At 37.8% G+C, this 24,092-nt stretch overlaps 1 protein-coding gene across 1 annotated transcript in view; it reads right to left on the reverse strand.

The window, feature by feature from the left end:
* Positions 1 to 568: 568 nt before the first annotated feature.
* The window catches only part of msraa (methionine sulfoxide reductase Aa), a 58,743-nt gene continuing 35,219 nt past the window's right edge, over positions 569 to 24,092 (reverse strand). The window contains exons 4-6 of the mRNA XM_079255592.1: positions 18,957 to 19,061; positions 12,458 to 12,564; positions 569 to 1,265 (exon numbers count right to left, since the gene is read on the reverse strand). Coding sequence (XP_079111718.1) covers positions 1,098 to 1,265; positions 12,458 to 12,564; positions 18,957 to 19,061 — 380 coding nt within the window. The 3' untranslated portion in view covers positions 569 to 1,097. The remainder of the gene's footprint in view (positions 1,266 to 12,457; positions 12,565 to 18,956; positions 19,062 to 24,092) is intronic.

Genomic DNA, 24,092 nt, shown 5'->3' on the forward strand with positions numbered 1-24,092 from the left:
TTCAGGTTTATGATGAAGGAATATTTTTAGAAGCTGCCAGGTTGCAGCTCTAGTAGGACCAGAATGAGACAAAGCAGCACCGTTACAGAAACACCAAAACGTGCAGCAGCAGAAACAATGCAGGATTTGTACAGAAGGGTCTCAATTACAGCTGCTTTCACCCACCCACACATGAAAAAGTTAAAAACTTCCCAGTTTTTCCATGCTCCCATTTGCTTCAAGGCAAATTCAGCGTCATAACAGCACGTTTACGTACGAGATGACCCGAAATCTGAGCCCAAGTACAGACAACATGTACACATTAAGACAGGTAGCATACAGAAACAGTGAACTGCAGCACATTGGGAAACGTGATGATCCAAGCTGTCGCTTAGCTCAACGGTTTTTTTAAGTGAACCTTGAAAATAGTCATTGTGCAACTTCTTTGCACAACTTTAATCATGTTTGTTTGTTTGAATGTACAAAAGTGACATAACTGAAAATGACACCAGAGGCCTGAATTCCTCGTTTCCTTTCAGACAGAGAGAAATGTTGTCTGGAAGTCAGTAAACAGAAGACACAATGCTCATCATTTCAAAGGATCTTTTATTCCTCCACCAGTTTTATCAGGTGCAAAGCAAAGAGCTCCAAAATACTTTTCTTTAAAACAAACTTACAAACCAAAACAGCTCATTTCACTGTGAATCGTATGTATTAATAAAGAACCTGTCTTTTAATGTCAGTTCTGCACTGACAGCTTCCTCATCCGCCTGTTTATGAAGAAACTTCACACACACACACCGGTTTTACAGGTGTACAATAATCACAATTTCATTTTTATGAGACTGTGCCGCATTTTAAAATAAATAAGCTTTTTTACTCAATATGCTTACAATTAGCAGAAAGCTGAAGGGATCACGAGGCTTAACTGCATTTTACATGGTTTAGTTGTGTGTTTTTTTACACACCCTTGTCGTCTCAGTTTAGACAAACGTTACGAGGTTGATCTAAAAAAAAAAAAAAAAAAAAGATATCTGATGCGCTTCAATGTTTACACAACAAACTTTTAAATCACTTTATCGCACAGAAAGAGATCATTCCCGGCCGCCGCTGGCTTTCTAAACCTTCTTGAGTCCTATCGGACAGGCGACCCCCGTCCCTCCCAGGCCACAGTATCCGTCTGGGTTCTTGCTCAGGTACTGTTGGTGGTAGTCCTCGGCGTAGTAGAACGGCTTCGCTTCAGTAATTTCTGTTGTAATCGGACCAAAGCCTTCTTCTGTAAGTACCTGAAAGAAGCAGAAAAAAAAGTATTTGAGAAATTCAGTTCATTAACTTTGAGATACTTGTCGTTCTGGAAAATACTCGGGTGTAATTTTACACTTTTTCTTGCAAAGTCTGATTCCTGATTTTCTTTAAAGGCTTTAATAATATCTGATGATGTTTTCTTGAAGCAGAGAGACCTGCTGTGGACTGTGTGGAGATCATGTTACTGGTCTGACTTTATCTTCTGGCTGCTGCAGTTCTGCTTTTATCCTGGAGTAGGAACTCTTTTCCTGGTTATCGTTTAGGTAAAGGATGACCGGCAAACTCAATGACCCCATCCAAACAGTTAACAACTACCTGGAATGTGGGAATAAATCATTTTCCAATAGATCCTCTTTGTCTGCACTGCAAAAACTCAGCCTTAAAAAACTAGAAAAAAATATACAAATATTAGGTAAATGTTGCTTAAAATAAGACAAATTATCTGACAACAGAACAAGAAAATTTGGTTTGTCAAGACTTCCCAAAACAAATAAAAATACTCTTAAAACAAGAGGAATTCTCAGCTTAAAACTAAGAATTATCTTACCTTTAAAAAAAAAATATATAAGCATATGTGTACTCAATTTAGGATTTTTAATCTTATTTAGATTTCAGTTTTTGCAGTGTGGATATTTTCTTTCTAAAATTAAGGATTCAGTTTGATTATCTGAAAAGAAAATCGACTGTAATTCTACTGTAAAGATCTCATAGCATGCCGCCCTGTGAAAATAATACAAGCGCTAAAAAGGATGATACAACTGAGACTGGAAGTAGACGAAGGTTCGTCTTTGCAGGCATCCTTTCCATCATTAACATTTAAACTACACTTTCAGCCAGTTGGTTGCAAATATAAGCCCTTTCCACACCTGGTACTAACATGTATTATCACAAGTAGAAGGCGGAAAGTACAGGCGTGGACACGAGGACTGAAGATGAACACTGATCTGATCACATGGGCAACATCCACCACGGACCAAAGACGGATCCTGGGACAACAAACCAACCCGGCATGATTCAGCAAAGTTGCAAAAATGATGTTTTCTTATGTTTAATGTCTCCAGAAAAATGACAAAGTGCAAACAAACTGCTCAAACTGTTATGACATTACATTTGTAGTTACCACGGCGCAGAGGGAGTGAGGTGACTGCAGGGCATGATGCTCAATTCACATTTCTTTTTTTAAATGAACTTTTTTTGAGAATCCGTTCCCATTTCTAAGAAAATGCGACTTATATGTGAACTTCTCTATGAACCTCGGGCTCAGTAAAAGCGTCCCGTTAGCACAGAAGACACGACGATGTCACATGCATGTGAGCATGCATGTAAACATATCGGTGTTTCTGGAAGTAAACATGGACGGTAACAGCGGAGTGTATCCTGTGATTTTCAAGTTGCCATCCAATCATCATTTTGAGGAGGAAATTTAAAAGGAGACGAGCCAGATTTTTGGAGTTTTTAGCATTTTGTGGGGCAGTGGCAGCACCGTCTGTACAGGAAAACATGCGGGTACGGAGTCGCAACCAGCAGTGGTGGGAAAGTGACCTCGTTGCACCTTGTGCATCAAAGACCACGTTTACGTGAGTTTTAATTCCTTTTTGATTCCGAATAAAAGTTAAATTTGCTTTAAACAGAAGAAAAACGACCATATAAACACCTAGTTCAGAATAAAAATGACAATTAAATTTAGTTCCAAAGTAAGTAACTAGTTTATACCAGTTATAAATCCGAACCAATTAGTTCTTCATACATGTAAACGTTTATTTCGCTCCGAGTTAATTCCTGTTTTTCTGCGCACGCTTGTTACGTTTTCCATCCCGATGATGCACATATTCCGTGAGGTTGTCTGCCTCCCGTCTCCGGTACTTTATCCACCTTCTCCTCCTCAGCTGCTGAAAAAAGTGAAGTATACTCAAACGGCTGCTGCTTCAAAATTATAATCAAAAGCAAAGAGAAAATGCTTCTCATCGTGTTTTTCTATAGTATGTCCAAAAATCAAGAAGCAGAAAGTGGAGTTTCTTCATTTCCGGTAGACGTAAACTCGTCACGCCTCCTCTCTGTTCAATCAGAACCTTTCCCAACCCACCGATCTAAAGCGGAATTAAGTACAGGTGAATAAACATGTTTTCCACGTAAACCTTTGTAATTACTATTTCCGTGTAAAGGAGAACAATGTAATCAGTAATGGCTTAATCTGAAATTATTCATTCCTAATTAAACAAACATCATGTAACCGTAGCCAATGACGCGCAGGCTGGATTAAAAACTGTTCAGACTGAGGTCACATGGCCAAAGATCAGACACACATCGGGTTTATCACGTATTCTGAGTTGGATTTGAAAACAAAATGGATCTGTGTCGCTCAGACTGTTATGAAAATATCAGATCCAGGTTGCATTGGGGTAAAAATCTAAATCGGATTTGGATTACTTCACCCAGCAGTCTGAAGGTAGCCTTAAACAAATGAAGGAAATATGAATGTTAAAAAAAAATACTCACGACATACACAACAACATTCATCAGAATCTGTCGAAGAACAAAGAAGACAAGGGGGACGTAAACTGGGGGAGGTGATTAGATGGAGTACAAGTGAACTGGAAACAGGGAGCAGGTGGTGAGACGACAAACTGGGGATCAAATAAAGATAACTCAGAGCATCAAGTGGCTTTGACAGACAAGGATTGGAATGATGAACAAAAACAGGAAAAGGGATAAATAAGGCAAAGAATGAGACAAAAACTAAGAAACTTACACAGAAATCTAGCAAATGCTCAGTAAGATGCATCAAGGACTTTTTTTTTTTTTTTTTTTTTTTTAAATGCAGGAAATTAATTCAGTTCAATTAAACTTTCATTTTAATCCCATTTCACAACAGTGTCATCTCAGAGCACTTTATAGGCACATCGATTGGAGCCAATTCATAATCAATAGCCTGGTTCAGGAAAACCAACTGACTGCAACGAATCTTGACTTCCATTCAATCCTCCATCCTGATCACGCAGGTGACATTAAAAACCATCAATGGGAAGATATTTTTCATTAAAAACACTACAAACCCCGACACTGGACTGGACTGGACAACTGTTTTGTGCTTTTTACCTCCGCTCATCTCTTTGTTTGTTTGTGTTCAAAATAACTCAAAAAAGTTATGAAAAGATTTTCATGAAATTCTCAGGGGTTATTGGAAATGTAAAAAAGGAAGAACTGATTTAATTTTGGTGGTGATCCAGATCATCGTTTGGATCCAGGAATATTTTTTAGATCTGTGGCCCTTGGCAGAGGTTTGCTCTCTCAGTGCTTTTCAAGTTTTAAATACAGTTTCTTCTCCCCGTTCTGTAATAATGAATCATCCTTGAAATAGATGGAAAGTTGATTATCGTTGAGACACGACAAGATCAGATCCTTATTCATCCCTAAGGCACGCCTAAATTAGGGAACATGACATGGAGTACGCACATCAACATGTACAATGTAAACCAGTGATCCTTGAGGGCCAGCGTCCTGCAGGTTTTCCAAGTGACCCTTTTGGAACACACCTGACTCAGATTCAGACAAGCCCTACACATGTCTGCTAAATACATGTGTGTTGCAGCAGGACACTTAGAAAGCTGTCAGGACCCTCAAGGACTGAGGATCTCTGATGTAAGCAAACATATGAAGATGATGGCAGAGAATGGAGCTGAAAGCAGTTGTCTCATGAGGATTTTTTAATATCCATCTCATGCTCAGTTGCTTCTGCACCCGAAGCTGAGTTTCACTTTATACATCAGGTCACCTGCTAGCAGCTGGATATAAAACACTAGCCATTTCGAACGTGCACTGTGACTGATTAACCTAAGAAACACAAGAACACATTACTGGAGGAAGACAAAAAAGAGAGAGAAAACGGTACAGAGGAAAAGAAAAAGAGAAGAGTCAACATCAGACTGACTTTTACTCGCTAGAGAGAGATCGGAGTACAGGTAGGATGCAAGACGGTTGCTACTTTAGCCATCGTTAGGGGGTTCAGAAGCAAAACTTAAAGGGCATGAATGAATGGCTGATTAATTTTAGACAGTGATAAGAAACAAATACAAAAGATCTTTTGGGTGTTTTTTAATATTTTTGTCTTATTTGTAGAGTCTGATTTAATTCAACTTCTCCGGATCTTTATCTGCAACATTCCAATAACATTTCATGCATGTAAAGTGTTCATGCAGCTCCACATGGGGGTCTCCTACAAAAACACACTTCCACATGATCGGTGCATCAGTTGGCGATGACACCCTCTTCTCCTTGAGATAAAAATTATTCAACCAGATGGTGTGTGGGTAAATTAAAAGACAAAGACGAAGGAGAGCATGAAGGCACACACACACTGATGAAACTTTAATATGCAATGGAGGCTGTTCTGGTGCTTTTAGCAGGCGAGTTTAAAGCCAAGCTTTTTCATTTGATCCTCTCATGGATGGTGCAGGAGATAAATGCGCTCCGACATTTACATGTTTAGTCTTTTATCTGCAAAGCTGCTGTTTGTCTTGACTCGACAGCTATGAAGAACTACAAACCCGAAGCTGTAAAGCTACTCAACCAGGTTTGTTATTATCCTGTTGGTCATTCGTGATATTTCCATTGTTCAACCCAGGTTCATCACTGCAACTAAAGTTATGAGTTGATCCATGTTTGTTTGGTTAAAATTTAATGTGAATGCAAATGCAAACGACTGAGCATTTAGGTTACATTTTTAAAGGCTGAGTGCTTCATATGATTTGAAGTAGGTACTCCGCTGGAAACCAACCACATATTACAAACTCACAGCTCGATTATATGCTCTATATCCTGTGATTATGTGGCATATGTGGCTGCTTCAATTAAATAATTCAAACATTATTTACACACAGTTTCATGAATAATTTTCAGATGTCTCACTGACAAATATTTGAGAAAAAAAAACTTTTTAAAGACAATAAAATAGCTTTTTTTTTTTTTTTTTTTAATAGAAATGGAGGAATCCGATTTCCTGAAGGCGAGCAACTGAAAAGCTGTAGAAACTAAAGGTGAGCTCACAGATATAATCAAAGATGTTAACTAAATACTTCAGTTTTTGGTTAAGATCAAAAGTTGTAGCTTGTATGAAGATGCTTTAGATTTAATTCAGATAAACTCGTTTGAACCTCTATTCAGGCTGGTATAGACAATGTCGCAGTATCAACAACAACCATACAGTGTTTCTTTTTTTAAACATTTGCTCTGATTATACGTCTGCGTGTCTTTATGTACCACATCTATAAAATCTTCAAAGAAATAAAAGTTTTCTGCTCACTTTATTACAGAAAAGAAACCAAACTGTGGTAAGTAATTTCACACACTGGTGGCTCTAATACTTAGTGAGAGTTAATTATTTTACAACCATTTAAACCTGATTAACATCAGCACTTGGAGGCGGTTCTAATAAGATGTAATCAAACAAACCCAGAGGGTCTGTGGATCTTGCACACAATGCAAAAGAAGGTAAAAAAGATTTAGCAGTGGGGAGTTCAGCTTTCAGTTCGCTCGCTGAGCGTTAGTCGTCACTTTTTCTAAAGTTTCCTCTATGCTGCTACACCAACGCCACAATTTATTTTAGGTAAGGAGGGTGGAGGTACAAGACAAGAGTTGGACTGGTTTTTGCTTTTCTGTTGCAGATGATTCACACTGGTGAATCACACATAAAATGACATGAACTCCTATGGAAAAAAAAACAAAACTTATCTATAACTCTTAAACACTGCAGGATCAGTTGTATGACATGGCAAATTTGGGTTACGATTTACTCTGACCTCAGTCACATTATTGCTTTCAACGCACAATCTAGCATTAGCTATTAGCTATTGTGGGAGTGCAGTGTGTGTACCATATGATCTTCATGGCGTTCATTTAATAGAGTAGTTAATTCAATCTGTTTGCAGTGCAGTGTATCAAGGGTGTTTATATTTGATTTTAAATTACAGCCACACAAACAGACATGACTGACTGGTCAGTAATCAGTCCCAGCTAGCCTTTTTTTTTTTTTATAACCTGACATCACCAGGATGGATGTTAATTCAAGAAAAGGAAAAAAACAAAACCCAAAAAAACAAACAGCAACAAAACTAATGAAGCTGAAAACTTGTTTGTATGTTTTTGCACTTAATTCCCCCCTATTAAAGGCTTATTGAACATTTGTCTTGCATCCTGTCTCTTCTCTGAGCTCTTTCCTTCCCTCGCTTGACAACATCTTCTTGTGCTTCTTTGCCAAATTAGTCACGACGCACTTTCGAAATGTTCAGTGTGTTGGTATCATTGACTGTTAAAAAAGATGAACTCCGAGCTTTCTGTAGCTAAGAGCTAACCCGGAAATAACAGGAGATAACCAGCTAACAGAGGCAAGTGGGCTAAAGCCAAGTCACGTTGTTAACCAGTTAAAAACCACGGTTGTTCTACGTTCTTCTTACTTAAAGCGGTAAATCGGGTACCTGTCAATCAAAAGGACACGCCCCTAAATATGCTGCATTTCAAGATTAAATTACTTTTAAACGGACAAGTTAGGAAAAAATTCACTCCCCCCACAGTTGTCATGAAGGTAAACCTGATCTATTAAACCTAAAATGGATTTTTGTACCAGACTGTAAACATGTTTATTTCTGCTGTGAAGTTGGTCTTTTTAACATGGGAGTCTAGGGGGATTTGTTTTGTTTTGCAGCCCCTAGTGGATGAAGGAGGAACTGCAGTTTATGCAATCCACATAGGCTTCACTTTCTAACCGCCAGAGGTTGCCGCTTGGTTGATGTCTATGCTGAAAACTAGCGGTCATGTGACGTTGTGGACTGGAACACAAAGTGTGGTTTCTCAGCCTCAGGATGCTACAGGGTAAATGATGACTCCAATATGCTGAAAAAATAAGGTTTGACACTTGTGCTGTTTTAAAATGGCGTGCTGTATTTGTTCTTGTGGAAATAAAAACCAATCTTATTAAATATAAATGAAGAACAAGGAAGCAAGATACACTTAGGTTGTTGTCGACAAATGTTGACTTATTTTTTGTGATAACAATGCAGTGCACTGAAAGAAATACAATTATTGTATAAAAAAAAATTCAAGTCAAAGTAAAATAAAACCTAGAATGAAAACTCAGATTTTTTAGAAACCTGTTTTGTTTTTGTTTTTTTGACCTGCTGGATTATTTACAGTTTAATCTTTGAGAGGTTCTTCAGTCCAATTGCCTTTATTTGTCACAAGAAAGACTTTAAGTCAAGTGTTCATTTAAAATATTGCACCCTAGCATTAAATGCTCTTAGTTTCAGGCTAAAAACGTGTAGATTGGCCCGCTGACAAATATTCCCTGCTATTTGAGACACTCAAAATGGCAGCATTTTCCTTTACACTGCTCTGGTATCTTCATTGTCCCTTCTGCTTTTCAGCGTTTCATTGCACTTGTTTGTGCTCGTCCCAGTGCTGTGCTAGCAGCCTGCTATAAATGCATAATTCACATCCATTAATTTGCATGTCAGAGAAGTAGATTGCTCATTTGGAATGCAAATACCTTGACTGCTCTGGTAAAGCAGGAAAACGTGAACAACACTGATAAGTACCCACGAGACAGAAAGAGAAATGAAAAATTTAAACACAAAAAAAAGGGAAGCTGCCTTGTTGAAGGTGCAAGAGAGGAAAGATTCAATAAAAAAAGAGGAAAAGGGAAGAAAAAATGGGGGGAAAAAACGCGGTGGTTTGTGATCAAACGTGGATATAAGACCATTCATGAAAGGAAAGCGTAGCCAAAGAGGAACATCAAGAGAGAGGAGGCACCAGAACAATGAAAGAACACTGCTTTAGCACCCATGCTTTCACCCACAGGCCGAGCACAGATGATCACATTAGGCAAACACACATGCATGCACACATCCACGCGTTTACCACTACCTGCCATTTCAGATGCGGTACACACCCAAATGATGTGTAAGAGGCAAGAAAAGAAAAAGGGAGGCTCCTTTCAGGCTGCAGACAACCACCAGCCGCCTGCAAGGTAATTTTCTGCAGTGCTGTTGTACCTCACACTTGCACACGCACACATACACACACCAAATTCCCCAGTCATTCTCTGCGTGAACAATACAATCAAGCCAAGCTCCGCAGCGAACATGGTCGATAGCATGACACCAAATGAAGCAGAGTCTTTTTCTACCCTCTTATCTCTCTTTATCAGCAGTCCTGGCTTCAGCTCCACTGATTTCCCCTCTTATATTTCACTATTCCTGCTCCTCCCTCGACATTTTTCATGGCTTTACGCTGAAATGTGGCTGTGAAAGGAGGACGAAGACAGCATCTGACTGAGAGGTAAAATTCTGAGCTCTGAATCATTGTCCATGTTCAGTAGTTCTGGACAGAGGAGAAGAAGTGGGTTGCTGACAGAAGCAGCAGCAGCCATCATGGAGGCAAACACAAAGAGATTTTTGAGAGCAGAAATTCATCAATATTTATACAGAGCTCATAAAACAATGCTAAGTTAAAATGTGGCGATTAATGTGATGAAATGATACATCTACTCTAGAAGAATGAAGAAAAAATAACTTTCATTTTTTTATCTCCTAAAGGGGAAATGCTGGAATTACAATAAAAATGCAGAGGCTGTTCGTCAAACATCAGAAATAGACGATTTCAACCAGCGGTTTATTGTTTTAGACATTTAAAATGATCCATAATCAGAACAAACCCTCAGTGCATGAACGCGTGTGTGCATTACTTTTGCAACTGAAGCGATTTTTGTGGTGGACAGATTTAAGACCCAGATGGTTTGGCATGGAGTGTGTTTGCTACAGGCCAAGTTCTCACACACACACACACACACACACACACGTACATGCACACACATGCACACACAGATGGGAGGGGGTGGGGTAGCCAATCTGGTGAGAAAAAAATGAGAGGAAACAAAATCTAAGAAACGTTTCAAGGATGACATGGTGGTTAAATTAAAGGAATCTCTCCATCGATCAAATGTAAAGAGAACGCAGCTGAAAGCCAGAGAAAGTGTGTCTATTTGCGTATCCATGACACCAACTGAAAAATAATGACTCAATAATGACGGCTGTAATTTTATAAATCATCTTTGCTGTGAGGAGAAGTTGCCCGCATCAAACTAAATTAATAGTGCATATTTCACAGCCGGAAATGACCCATAACACCAGCTGTACATCAGCTTTACAGGTACAATGCATAAGAATTACTGATATTTAGACCTAAAAATAGGCAAAGAAGTGACTTTAAATGCCAAGCATGGTTGCAAACGGGTAGTTGCCATATGTAGGCAAAACTTGTTCGCCTCGGACACAGCGATGACTGTACTACAGGTAACTACTTCAGGATTGTGTAAATGTCTCTGTCTTTACTTATCCTAATATGTCCCATTAGATACCCAGCACAAAACCAACACCGTTTTGACACCTTTAACGTATGAAATGCAAAATAAAACAAGAAAAAGTCTTCAATTAATAAATTCTAAACATTTTGCCTGCATAAAACCTGTTTGGGAAATATGACCAGCAGACTTGGATGGAAGGATTTCCATCAGTGCAGATTTGGTTCTGTTTGGGATCATGACTAAAAAATATGGAAACCACTTGGAAGTAAGTGTGAACTGGTTTCTGGTTTTAAGGCGACTGTTTTAAAATGTCACAATGTAAAAACTGCAAAGTTTTCTCAGCAGCTTAGAGTTAAATTTCCATTCCCAAAATCATGAGAGCAGTCAGCAGCAGAAAATATCCCCTTGTACAAATATACATAGTCAGCTTTTAGGAACAAAACAAAGCAAAGAAAAAAACAAAAACCAGAATGCTAAAAGGTGCAAAGCTATCCCAAATAGAAGATGTGTTTTGGAGGAGCAATTGCCTGAAGAGCCAAAAAATCAGCTAATTTTACATCTTCTGGAGAAACTATATCATATACAGTATATGGCCCTGATGGAGCAAATCACAGACATATTTGTGTTTTTAAGGGTCAAACACCTCACTTGCTTGAATGTGTTCAAGATTTTCTTGTTTATTCATTTTCCCATTTGTAAAACATTAGAAATAAAATCTTCCCAGCCACCTTATATGACCGCAGCTATGCGTGCATGCAAAACTCAGCCAGTTCTTCTGTTTATTTTCAATAAATTTCCTTTGCTGTGACCTAAAACATCCGAACCAAACGGCAAACTGAAAGGGATGTTCAACAAAACCAGAGCTGGTTCTGAACGATGCAGTGAAAGAAAATCGGTACATTCACGTCCTTTGACAGGAAACTGACCTTCAACGGGATTAATGCTTTAAAAATTTCCCTTTCATACAATTTAGCACAAGGAATTTAATCTCACAACTCTTTACATTTTTCTTCGCTCCTCACCTCTCAGCATGCACACCAGCAACGCTGCTACATCAGTCCCTTCTTTATGCTGTTGTCCTTTAATGCTCCCACGTGATGACCCCTTCCCATTGGCCAAGTTTATTTCCTATTCATTCTGTACATAAAAGATCACAGGGCAGCCACAAGCTTTGGGGCAGCCTAATAACCGCACCTGTCAACAGAAAACCGCAACAATCCCACCTACAGAAAATCCACCGAGGTGCTTCACTAAAAGCCAAATTCTGCTGAAAGAAAAAAAAAAAGCAGAAAAGGTTTTATAAAGAAAAGGAAGGGAAAACAGAGTGAGGAGACCAGACTATACTAGAAAAGAATAGAGTAAAATAGAATAAACTCTTCTTAGTCAGTTTCCATGGAAACAAGCCCTCTGGTGGGATGGTGGTGGAAAAGCCTCAGCAGGAGACGATTCAACAGAGGCAGCATGTGAACATCTTTTGTGTGAGCTGACTTTAAAAGCATATGGGCATGTATGTTGCATGTAAAAACAGCCAGATGTGTTATATTATGAGATGTATGCAGTATCTGAGTGGTCCCTACCTAGACTGCCAGGGTTTTGACGCAAAAGAGGATGCTGAGAAGTGGAGATAGACAATGAAAGGGTGTAGAGGAACAGTATGAAGATGATCGTAGCATGGGTTAACATGAGCATCCTTTACACGATTCATTTCTTGTTTTGTTTTGTTTTTTAAATCAATTTATGTACTTTTCCAGGTTTATAAAATTAAAATGTTCACACACAAACACATATACAAGACAAACAAAGACTGAAAGGTTTGTCTACCTTCTGGTATTGATTTTTGGAGGCCAGAGCTTCCTCAAGCTGCTGCTGTGTGTAGGTGTAGATGGCAGATCTGTACGTCGTCCCAACATCGTTTCCCTGACGCATCCCTGAACACACACATGCAAACAAAATGTGAAAAATAAAGGCTGGAGGATTTCAGCTGACGTGCGATGCCTTCGTCTCTGGTTCTTGGCAATGGGAACATCACATTATGTGAAAACAACAGCTGACAGCTTTTCCAAAAATATGACTTGCCTGTCTTGGCAGAAGTGAAAGTTGATTTGATCATTTCATCATTTCGCTGTCAGCTTGTCAGCGTCTCTACCTCAGTGTTTCAAACTTTTTTTTTAGGCTAACGTTGTAGTGTGTTCTATTCATCAGCCCCACGCAGATGTAGGCGTTAATAGTTTCTGTTGACTTGGATAACATCTGAGCTTGTCTGATCTACCTCGTGACATCTGCGTTGCAGAAATTAGCACACCAAGATTCTGATCTTAGCTCTAGAAATGAGGAAATTCATGTTTAGAGGATAATTTCTTTGTTGTAACAATGCTTCTTTCCCTTTCCCATGGGGCCACATTTGTTGGATGAGCAGCAATGTTGAGTATGTGGGTTGTGCCCATAAAAAACACCAAACAGCTTATTCTGCAACTGACTCTTGTTTGGTGTCGTTTCCCAGATTAGATGATTGAAGCCTGAAGAAACGGGACATATTTCTTCATTTAGCAAACAGGAGCCTCAGTAGCATGTGGAAGAACCATGCAGAGCCACATGAGCCTGGCACCTCCTCCTCATGCCGGTCACCAGGTTGGTCAATCTGCATTGGAGGCACTGAGACTGCCTCCAATGATGTGGAGCTAATTTTTCTCCAGTGAGGGAGATGCTGTAAACCATCATTCTCTGCATCTTCTCCACACTCCGACCCTGCTGCTGACTCCCAGCTGCTATAAGCAGAATATAGACTCATCTCTAAAGATAACATACTTTCACATGTCCAGCTGACAGTGTTTATGTGGCTTAAGGACCAAGGGTATTTTAGAGAAATAAACCTGACTTTTTTTTTAGTTTAAATGCTAATAAAAACAAACTTTCAATGCCCCATAATGTCTTATACCTTGTTTTTATTTTTTTTTTATTTTGAATTGAAATATCATAAACTGCTATGTAAATGAGGCTACTTTGCTTGAAATAAAGAGTATTATAATTTGGAAGCGTGACTAAAGGTACTGAAGGGGACTGAAGCACCGCAGCTTTCCGAAATCACTGTCAGCTGCACACACTGTATCTGTTACCAAGTTATACATCTGTTACGACACCGTCGTGTTGTTTATGTTGAAATAAACTACTTGAGTTATACAAATGTTTGAGCAATTACGCATGGTATGCGTGCGTAAAAGCTGTTTTCATAATTCATCGGCCTTGTAAATACAGAAGGCAGCTATCCGACTGCTAATGACACAGATACATAGTGATCGACACTGTTTGGAGGCGTTTCCTGAGGCATCGTCGGCTCTGATTGGACAAAAACACGTGACAAAGACAAAGGCTCTGATTGGAACACCTATTTTGACACAACACTGTATCACTTACGAATGTGCTACAGTGATGCAGGAACTACCGTCTGAAAGCCCAGAGTCTCCTGATTAAGAGGGGAAAAAAGTAAGTTTCTATCTTTTATTGTTCGAAAGCTATGCTCGCTTAAACAACATGGTCCCTGGCATCGCCGACGATGCCGGCGTCCCCAGAGTGTTAAACCAGGACAAATGGGGCCGGTAGCGAAGGGCAGTCATGGCAGGCCTCCCGGTGGCTCTATGAAGCTCGGTACTGGCTGTTTCTGGTCTGGATTGTTGGATAGAAAGCCATCAGCCATATCGTCCTGCTAACTTTGACTGCAAATCTAAGAAAAGACTGCCTTTGGTTCCGTACTGCTGACAGGGGGGGAAAAACAATCCTCTTGTGGCGTTGTCTTCTTAAGCCCACATATGAATAAAAACGTGAATGAAAAACACCTACATTTCAAAAAAAGTCTCAGATATTGCTAATAAGTTTTTACAATCTCATGAGGTGGTTTTTCAGACGTTTAGAGACAGAAAGATATCGCAAAAGTGTAATGGGAACACTTTTTTTGCATTTATCTGTCCCTGGATGTGACATGGAGGGAACAGCAGCGAATTGCAGAGTTTTAGAAAAGAAAATGAGGGAGAAAAGCGTTGAAAAGCTGCAGCAATTCTCCATAACAAGTAGAAAACCCAAAATAATGCTTTGTGGCTGCATTGCATAAACAAATTTTTGTGAAATCTCCCAAGAGTAACAAGATTTTTACGAGAATTGATGCTAATGCACTAAACACTTTTCAATAGAAACACCCACAAATTGCAATTGTTGTTTGTTAAAACTTACAAATATCACTTATTTTGAGAAAAAATGTAGTGGAAACGCAGATACTAGCAGAGAATATTTGGTGAGTTTCTCATGGATGCAACCCACACATTCAGCTCTGGTGCTCATCCCACAAATTTATTTTCCCCCTTACAAATATGGCTCTGTTTAAAAGCGCAGTCAACAGGCTTTCCAAAAGTATGAGAGTTTTTGCAAGAATCATTGTTTTAGCAAAGAAAAGTTCATTAAACTAAAAATCTATTTGCTTTTTATAGGTTAAAGCTGGGGTAATGTTGGGGAGCTAGCAAGATTTGAAAGTGGCGCCCTGTCTTGGCTCCTCCCCCTCCAATCAATAATCTGTTTGAGACACGTCCTGAAGCCCACCCCACACTCCACCCCCCACACGAACTGAAATTGCACATAGCAGCTTTTTTATTCGCAGCTTTTTCCACCAACTATTTTCTCTTTCTCAGCTGTTTTGCAGGAGGAGGCAAATAAACTGAGCCGGTTCGCGAAATCCTTCCTGCAATTTCTCAACCATGTTTGCCTTCAAAGTTTTTCTTCACTAGTTTGTATTTTCATCCTAACACGCTATTTATAGGCAGAGTGTGGCTATCAGGTATGCACTGCTGGAGGGGGAGGAGGGGAGCCGGGAGAAGAAGCCTACAAAATATAGGAAATGAACATCAATTCGGTCCAAACGTTTGGATTGGTCAGAATTTTTACAGATTTACAGTAAACTGAGGGGTCTAACTATATTTCTTATTGTTCATGATTACAAAATGTATAGACTACTATCAGGACGAGGAACCACTTCACCCAGAGTAAAAAAAAAAATGTCTCTGAGCAAGATCACCTACTCCAGTTTTAAATTACAATCTTAAAATGTTGGCATGCTTGTTTAAATGCTAAATGTTGCTAACTAAATGTGGTGGCCATGTTAAAATTTCCACCAGTCCATGTTAAGTCCCAGTGATGTGTGTGAAGCGGATATTTCCGAAGCTACTGATTGAATGTGACTCACCACTAAAGCATTGTAGGCGGTGAAGATATAAAAAGCAACCCAGACAAAAATTATTTAATTGGAACCTTATTTGTTTCTATCTCAAGATAGAAAGAAAATTTGATTCCCACTCATTTTTGGTTTCAAATCTAACTAATTTGATTGGATAATAAAGAAACAAATTTCTCTCCATACTCTGCATAAAAAATATGAGGCGAGAGGAGGTGAGGTTATTTACCGAGAGAACATTTCACACATTAAATTTAATGCATCAAGCCAGTGTTTTATTGCTCCTGTATTTAATTATTTTTGTCATATTTAAATTTGTTAGGGTATAATATTAACTACATTTTCACTTTTAATTAAATTTACATTGCAAGATTAACATGGCACACTCCCTTCAGGTACTGCAGGCGGTAGAAAGACTTATGCAGGAAGGGATTCATCTCCTGTAGCTCCTCTTGGATATCCTCCTCTTGTCTCAATGCTCTCTAATCTGGGTGAAAACTGGGAGCAGAGACATTCTGTGACTATTTTATGGGCCATAGATGAGAAGGATAGAATCAGACAAATAATGGGAGCCTGTAGTCTTTGGTGAAAATATGATTTCTGTTTGGCCTTTAAGTTTGAACCTGCGAGCAGCTTAAGTCATAAAAACATCACTGGGAACATTATTTAAATGTTCCCCAAACAAGATCAGCGAGGTGGGAAAGCGAGAGTGTCTGTGCAGCAACTGCCTTTTGGTGCCAAAAGGAATATATGATGAAGACCTCTGGCTTCTGTCATTTTGTAATAAGCTGAGGGGGCAGTCAGTTTAACCCAGCACTGTTCAGAGAGGTCATGTCCAAGCTGTTTGTTTTGTAGTCTCTTGTTTAACGCGTTTCTTCATTCAACATTGAGCCTGACATACAGTGTGAACTCATTAAAAAGAATAAATGTTGTTCATGTTGCTGATTTGTTTTTTAAATGAACCACAAAACCCTTGTGACTGAGTGTAAAAGTCCACAGTGAAGCATTTTTTTTAAGTTTGAAATGTTTTAAATGGTGAGAAATGGTGTTTTTCTAAGTGGTCACTTGTGAGGAAACAGTCTGATTCTCTAAACCAGGGGTGTCCAACTGCGGTCCTCGAGGTTTTCCACGCAACCCTGCTCCAACTAGGGCTGGGCAATATATCGAATCTACTCGAGATATCGTGGCTAGTCCTCTGTGCGAATATAGAAAATGCCTATATTCGTCATATTCGAGTATCCTGTTGTCACACAGTTGTTTTTAGCTGTGGGCGGGGTTTCCTCCCTCCTCCTCGACTCTGCACCGCTTTGCACAGAGAGTTCAAGCAAGCGCACCTCGTTACGTACATAACGTGAGCTACATGCTACGTCATGAGAGGCAGCGTGGAGCCGCTTTCTCGCTAAATCTGGCGACTTCTTGTGAAAAGCGACTAGCGACAAATTTAGCGATTTTTACTGGAGTTATTAGAAACTTTCCTGGTGTTTTGGCGACTGACTTTAAAGCGCATATTGTAAAGTTATTGTCAGAAGGAGAGTCTCTCCCCGTCCTAAAGCACTCAGTCGCTCCGGCTGCAGCTGCAGCCAGTCAGAGGAGCAGAGAGGACACCTGCACGACTCCACCTACAGTCACAATGAACAGCCAAATCCGCCACTGATCCCGCTCTGGATTACAGAGTGGGACGTAAATTACAAAGTTTTTCACGTCACGCAAAAATAATTAATTCATTTTCATTGCATTCACAGCCTCTGTCACTTACTCGCCTCGTCCACTGTGTGTGTGACACAAGCATGTTTATCTAGCTCGTCATGTCTCTAGAAAGTACAGAAAGGAGTGGGAATCAAACCCTGAATTAAAAACTGGCTGAAGCCGTTTATTGGAGACGACACGAGGACATTCTGCCTGGATTATAAGACTGATTTCGACTCTAAACTCTGTGATTATAAAAAAAAATACACGACAACTCAAAAACGTATCCATAAAGCGAAGCCTTATAATAGTTCATCATTTGAATAATCACCCCCTCGAGCACGTATTTTCATACGTTGCATTTATTACATCATGCAAAGTCACTTTATTTTGTTTTAAAATGACATGTTTCTGCCACTGCTTTAACTGTTCAATAAATACGGTTTTGATCAGTTTGCTTCGTTACAATTTCATCCTTTTGGCATGAATGTTTAAAATCAGCTTATCTTAATGCAGTATGAACTATTATGTTTTAATGGAGACACAAAATCATCTTACTGATGTGATTGTATGCACCAAGGCTAAGGTAAATATCGAGATATATATCGTATATCGTGACATGTCATAAAAATATCGGGATATTACTAAAAGGTCATATCGCCCAGCCCTAGCTCCAACACACCTGACTCAAATTCATCAGCAGAACTCAATGGGCTGCTGGATCCATTCAGTGTAACCAGGTGTGTTGAAACAGAGGTACATCCGTGTGCTAACTTCAGTCTACTGTGGATAAAGCACTGACTTCACACAGCCCCATTTAAAAAAAAAAAAAAAAAAAAAAAAAAAGGTATTCCTTTAAGGGTAGGAAACTTGTAAAGATCTGTGCTACATTCCTGTTGTGTTTTATCTGGAAACTTCAAACAAATGCGTCACCTAATGGCAGCGTGTCTACGGTTTCACCGTTGCAGCCCAGCACAAGTTGCTGCTTACTGAAAGGATAAATGTTAAGCCCCTCCTACATCATGGTAACAACCCTGAATGCATCAAGCAGATAAAATGATAGCTGCTGTAGGTAAAAATATGTGCATTTTTAATTATTTAAAAGATTCCCTGCTCTGACAATGTCATGTTTTAGTAGGAAATGGGCAAGAGAGTGTAATAAGATCTCTTGGGCTTATTGGTTGAGAGTTGTTTTAGCAAAAGCCGTGAATTGTGGTTTATTTGAGGTTTAGGAAGTCTGGGTTGTATTGCAATCAAAGTAGATAAAAACTAATAAAAACTAAAGAACAGAGAAAAGAAAAAGAAGATGAATCTGAATCGCAACTGGAAAGAAAACAGCTTTTTTTTTACATGATAAATAACGTGTTAATGACCCCTCTTTTTCTGGATCAGATATGAGAGTGTAAGTGGGCGATGCTTTACCTTGAGTCGGGTCATGACTTTCCCAAAAGACTTTGAGGAGACTGGCGAAGCTGATGCGTTCTGGGTGGAAAACAACTCGCACCACCTCGGTGTGTCCCGTCTTTCCTGCAAAATATAACATTTACCAGGTAAACTGGTGTGCATCGTTTCACTTATATAAACATTTTAGGGTGTTTGCAAGACTCATGTTTTATATCAAAAATGAGAATTAATCTAAAATAATAACATATGATCATTTGCTCCAGTAAACAGTTGAACGAGTGTGGATCTGCAGGTGCTGAGTTGCTGAGTTCTTCTGAACCTTTGCATCATAAATAGAACACTTTAATATAATAATTTAATTTGGTTTATTTTTTTGTTTATTTTTCTTGTTTATGTATTTATCTTTATATAACTTGTTATTATTTTTAAATATTTAAATGTATTTTGTTTTATGTTAGTATTTTGTAAAAGAAAAATTCCCTTGATTTTATTTGTATATAATTGTAAATAAATTCAGGCATTCAGCGTTAAAATGGTACAAATTTTGTTTATTTTTTTGTTTATTATTTTTCTTGTTTATGTATTTATCTCTATATAACTTACTTGTTATTATTTTTAAATATTTTAATGTATTTTGTTTTATGTTAGTATTTTGTAAAAGAAAAATTCCCTTCATTTTATTTGTATATAATTGTAAATAAATACAGGCATTCAGCGTTAAAATGGTACAAATTTTTTTTGTTTGTTTATTATTTTTCCTGTTTATGTATTTATCTTTATATAACTTACTTGTTATTATTTTTAAATATTTAAATGTATTTTGTTTTATGTTAGTATTTTGTAAAAGAAAAATTCCCTTTATTTTATTTGTATATAATTGTAAATAAATTCAGGCATTCAGCGTTAAAATGGTATAAATTTTGTTTATTTTTTTGTTTTTTATTTTTCTTGTTGATGTATTTATCTTTATATAACTTACTTGTTATTATTTTTAAATATTTTAATGTATTTTGTTTAATGTTAGTATTTTGTAAAAGAAAAATTCCCTTGATTTTATTTGTATATAATTGTAAATAAATTCAGGCATTCAGCGTTAAAATGGTATAAATTGTTTATTTTTTTGTTTTTTATTTTTCTTGTTGATGTATTTATCTTTATATAACTTACTTGTTATTATTTTTAAATATTTTAATGTATTTTGTTTAATGTTAGTATTTTGTAAAAGAAAAATTCCCTTTATTTTATTTGTATATAATTGTAAATAAATATAGGCATTCAGCATTAAAATGGTACAAACTAAAAAGTCAGTCTAAAGTCCTGAATAATAATTATCTTTCTGTCTTCATGGATTAACTTCATAATGTTTAGTAAATTATAGGAAATCTGGAACTTAATGCATGTAACTAATTGTAAAAAAACTTGTGATCACGTCATGTTTTCTGTGGTGTTCCATCAGCTTTCTTTCCTCAACTGTCCATAGTTGCTGCTGTTTGATCGTCCTCCTGATGACGCTGAATACATTTTAAATACGACACAGTTACACAAACAACAGGCCAGTCGAGTACACACTCTGTGTATGAAGCAACACTTTGGGACCCATGCAGAATGTGCTCTTGGTCCTGCTGAAATAACATTACCTTGACGGTATCATGTCTCTTAAAAACTCCAGCATCCACCTCTGTGCCACTGATGCACCCCTGAATGTTTTTACTCTATACTGTTGAAAGACTAAAGATCTTCACAACCTATCATCACTTTCTATTCGATTCTACAGTCTTTTAGCAGTCTTTTATCCAAAGCGACTTACATATGAGTGAGAACACTTACTTTTGGAATTTGACGATTATTCCCTGACTTATATTTGGCATGAACTCATGAGTCCCAACACCAACCTTACTTAGAAAGACAAAGACTTTAATTAGCATTCATTTTATACCCAATCCTGACACCCTCACCTGTTGTCCATTAATCTGCTATTTGAACACCAATCCAGAACAATATACTTATACATCCTATAAACTTGGCATCATATGGCATCAAATTAAGATTTTTAGAAAAACTCTCCCCTGTTCTCTGGACTGGGAGGGGTTTATAAGCGGGACAGAGAATGACTTCAGAATAAAACTTGAAAATGTTATTTGTATCTCGACTCAAGATGTCCTTATTCGCTGACTTTTGGCAACATCTAAAGGTATTTAAAATAATGTCTAGACTAATTAACATACTAATGTATTAACACCAGGAGTTATAAATTCCTACAAAAGATAATGACAAAAAAGCAATGAATAAAAATTATTTTAATTCAAGGTTGATTTGATCGTCGCATACCTCCAGTATTTACCGCTCTGCGTGGTCTTCCTCAAGACTTAATAACTTGTTGCTGTAATTTTTATATAAAGACTTGGGGATGTCTGTAATAGGCATTTTAAAGATAGAAGGTCTTTAAAACTGTCTGATTGACACTAGAAAAAGCGTAAAAACGCAGCAGCTGCCCTTGAAAAACCCATACTGGTCCAAAACTGATTTTCAACCAAAACGAGAGTCAAATAGCAGCTGGTGCTGGTAATGAATGTGACCCATTACGTGACACCTCATCTTCCTCACGTCTCTCATTCCACCTCCACTCCTATGTCTTTCTCTGTCTTATTACTTTTTTAATATCTGGAGCTATGGATTCTTTCAGCAGATATTGGCGAACAGAGACAAAGCAGCGGCCGACATTAAATTAATGTCTCACCAGGCCAATCTCGCAGGAATAAATTCATCTTGGACAGGATGAGAAATACAGTAAAGATTGGAATCAAGGCAGAAAATAAAGCTGCAGCTGCCCTCATAATGTACATTAAGCCGCAAAATGACCTCATAATTTGGCATTTATTCAGAACGAATGAAACAAGCGTGTCTGATCATTCTCCATAGAAATTTCTGTAGCCTGCAAACACCGAAATGAATCTTTTTACAACGTTTTTCTACAGAACTCCTCATAATTTTTATAAAAGTATAAATTAACTTTAGTGGACATTTGATGGCAATAGAACAAGCTGTAAATGCAACGCAGACATAAAATCACATTATGTTAGAGAGCAGCTGATTATTTACTCATGAAGCTGTGGCGGAGCAACATTAGCTTTCATTTAGAGGTGTTTGTCATCATTTGATCAATGCAAGTCAAATACTTTTGTAATTACCTCCGCCAAGGAGATTATGTTTTTGCTGGTGTTTGTTTGTCTTTTTGTTTGTGTTCAAGATAACTCAAAAAGTTTCGGACAGATTTTCATGAAATTTTCAGGAGTTGTTGGAAATGTGAAAAAGAAGAACCGATTTAATTTTGGTGGAGATCCGGATCATCGTTTGGATGCAGAAACTTTCTAAAGGATTTTTTTTAACATTGTGAGAGAGGGCAATTTTCAACATTTGCGCACGTAGCTCCGACGAAAATGGTCGGAGCACTTAAAATAAAAAAATAAAAAAATACAGGACAAGCTCCCAACAGGTTGTAAAATATTAAGGACTGATCCAGGTAGAGGAATCATTCCAGATACTATCATCCAGAATCTGAAAAAATAGGGGGGTTTTGGATTTTTCATCATAGGAAGAGAACAAATAATGACAATATGGGGAGAACTGTGGGCCTTGGGGGAGATTTGTGCTCTCATACTCACAGAAGTGACTATGGATCTTTGTTGGTTGGAAGTGTGATCCCCAACTGTTTTATGCAGGGATCACTTTTTAGAGAGTAAACACTGTGTTCTGTTCATGTTTCATCCAAAACCGAACAAAATCAATGACTTCCAGCAGAAGGTGCAACAACAATGCAAGGATGTGGCTTCACTTAGCTGGAGGTCCCTTTAAAGCCAAACTTTGGTTGTGACTGAGACGGACAAATCCATACGTTTTACTTAGAAATTTTTGGAACTGGCTGCTGTATATATCTCAAAATAAAAGGTATTTGGCTGCTGTAAATTAAATAAGGTTTTAAAAAAGCTTTACAAGGGATGTCAATGTTTCAACTTATTCTACTCTTCGGGAGAAGCATGCATCTCTGCAAGAAAGAGCCTGAATTATATGGCATGAATAGCGAGTCAAAATCATCTGTGGTGTCTGATTCTCTGTGTTTTAGTCACATGTAGTGTTGAGGTTTGAACGGTAGTTTTTATACTTCAGCAGCTTTAGCTTCCATCTCACTTTGTTTACACCGTCTAACTGGAGGATTAGCAGAAGTGAAAATGAATGGCGTTAGTATGGATTTGAAACTATTGCTTAATTATGCAGGTTAATCATTACTGACCTGCATAATGCTTCCCAGGTGCTTCACACAAACCAGCAAAACAGACAATATTCTGGATCTGCAGCACCTGAAGGACCCACTCAGTATTAGGTGGGTGTTTATCATGTCTGTTTGCAACCTTCTTCGAATTCGAATTAATGTGTCTGATGACAAAATGCATCAAACATATATATACGTATACGTATACGTATATATACGTATACGTATACGTATATATACGTATATATATACGTATATATATACGTATATATATACGTATATATATACGTATATATATATACGTATACGTATATATATATACGTATACGTATATATATATACGTATACGTATATATATACACACATACGTATATATATACACACACACGTATATATATACACACACATACGTATATATATATACACACACATACACATATATACACACACATACACATATATACACACACATACACATATATACACACACACACATATATACACACACACACACATATATACACACACACACACACATATATACACACACACACATATATACACACACACACATATACATATATACACACACACACATATATACACACACACACACATATATACACACACACACACACATATATACACACACACACACACACATATATACACACACACACACACATATATACACACACACACACACATATATACACACACACACACACATATATACACACACACACACACATATATACACACACACACACACACATACATATATACACACACACACACACATACATATATATACACACACACATACATATATATACACACACACATACATATATATACACACACACATACATATATATACACACACA

The sequence above is a fragment of the Telmatherina bonti genome (genome assembly GCF_933228915.1).
Source record: "Telmatherina bonti genome assembly, chromosome: 16".
NCBI lineage: Eukaryota > Metazoa > Chordata > Actinopteri > Atheriniformes > Telmatherinidae > Telmatherina > Telmatherina bonti.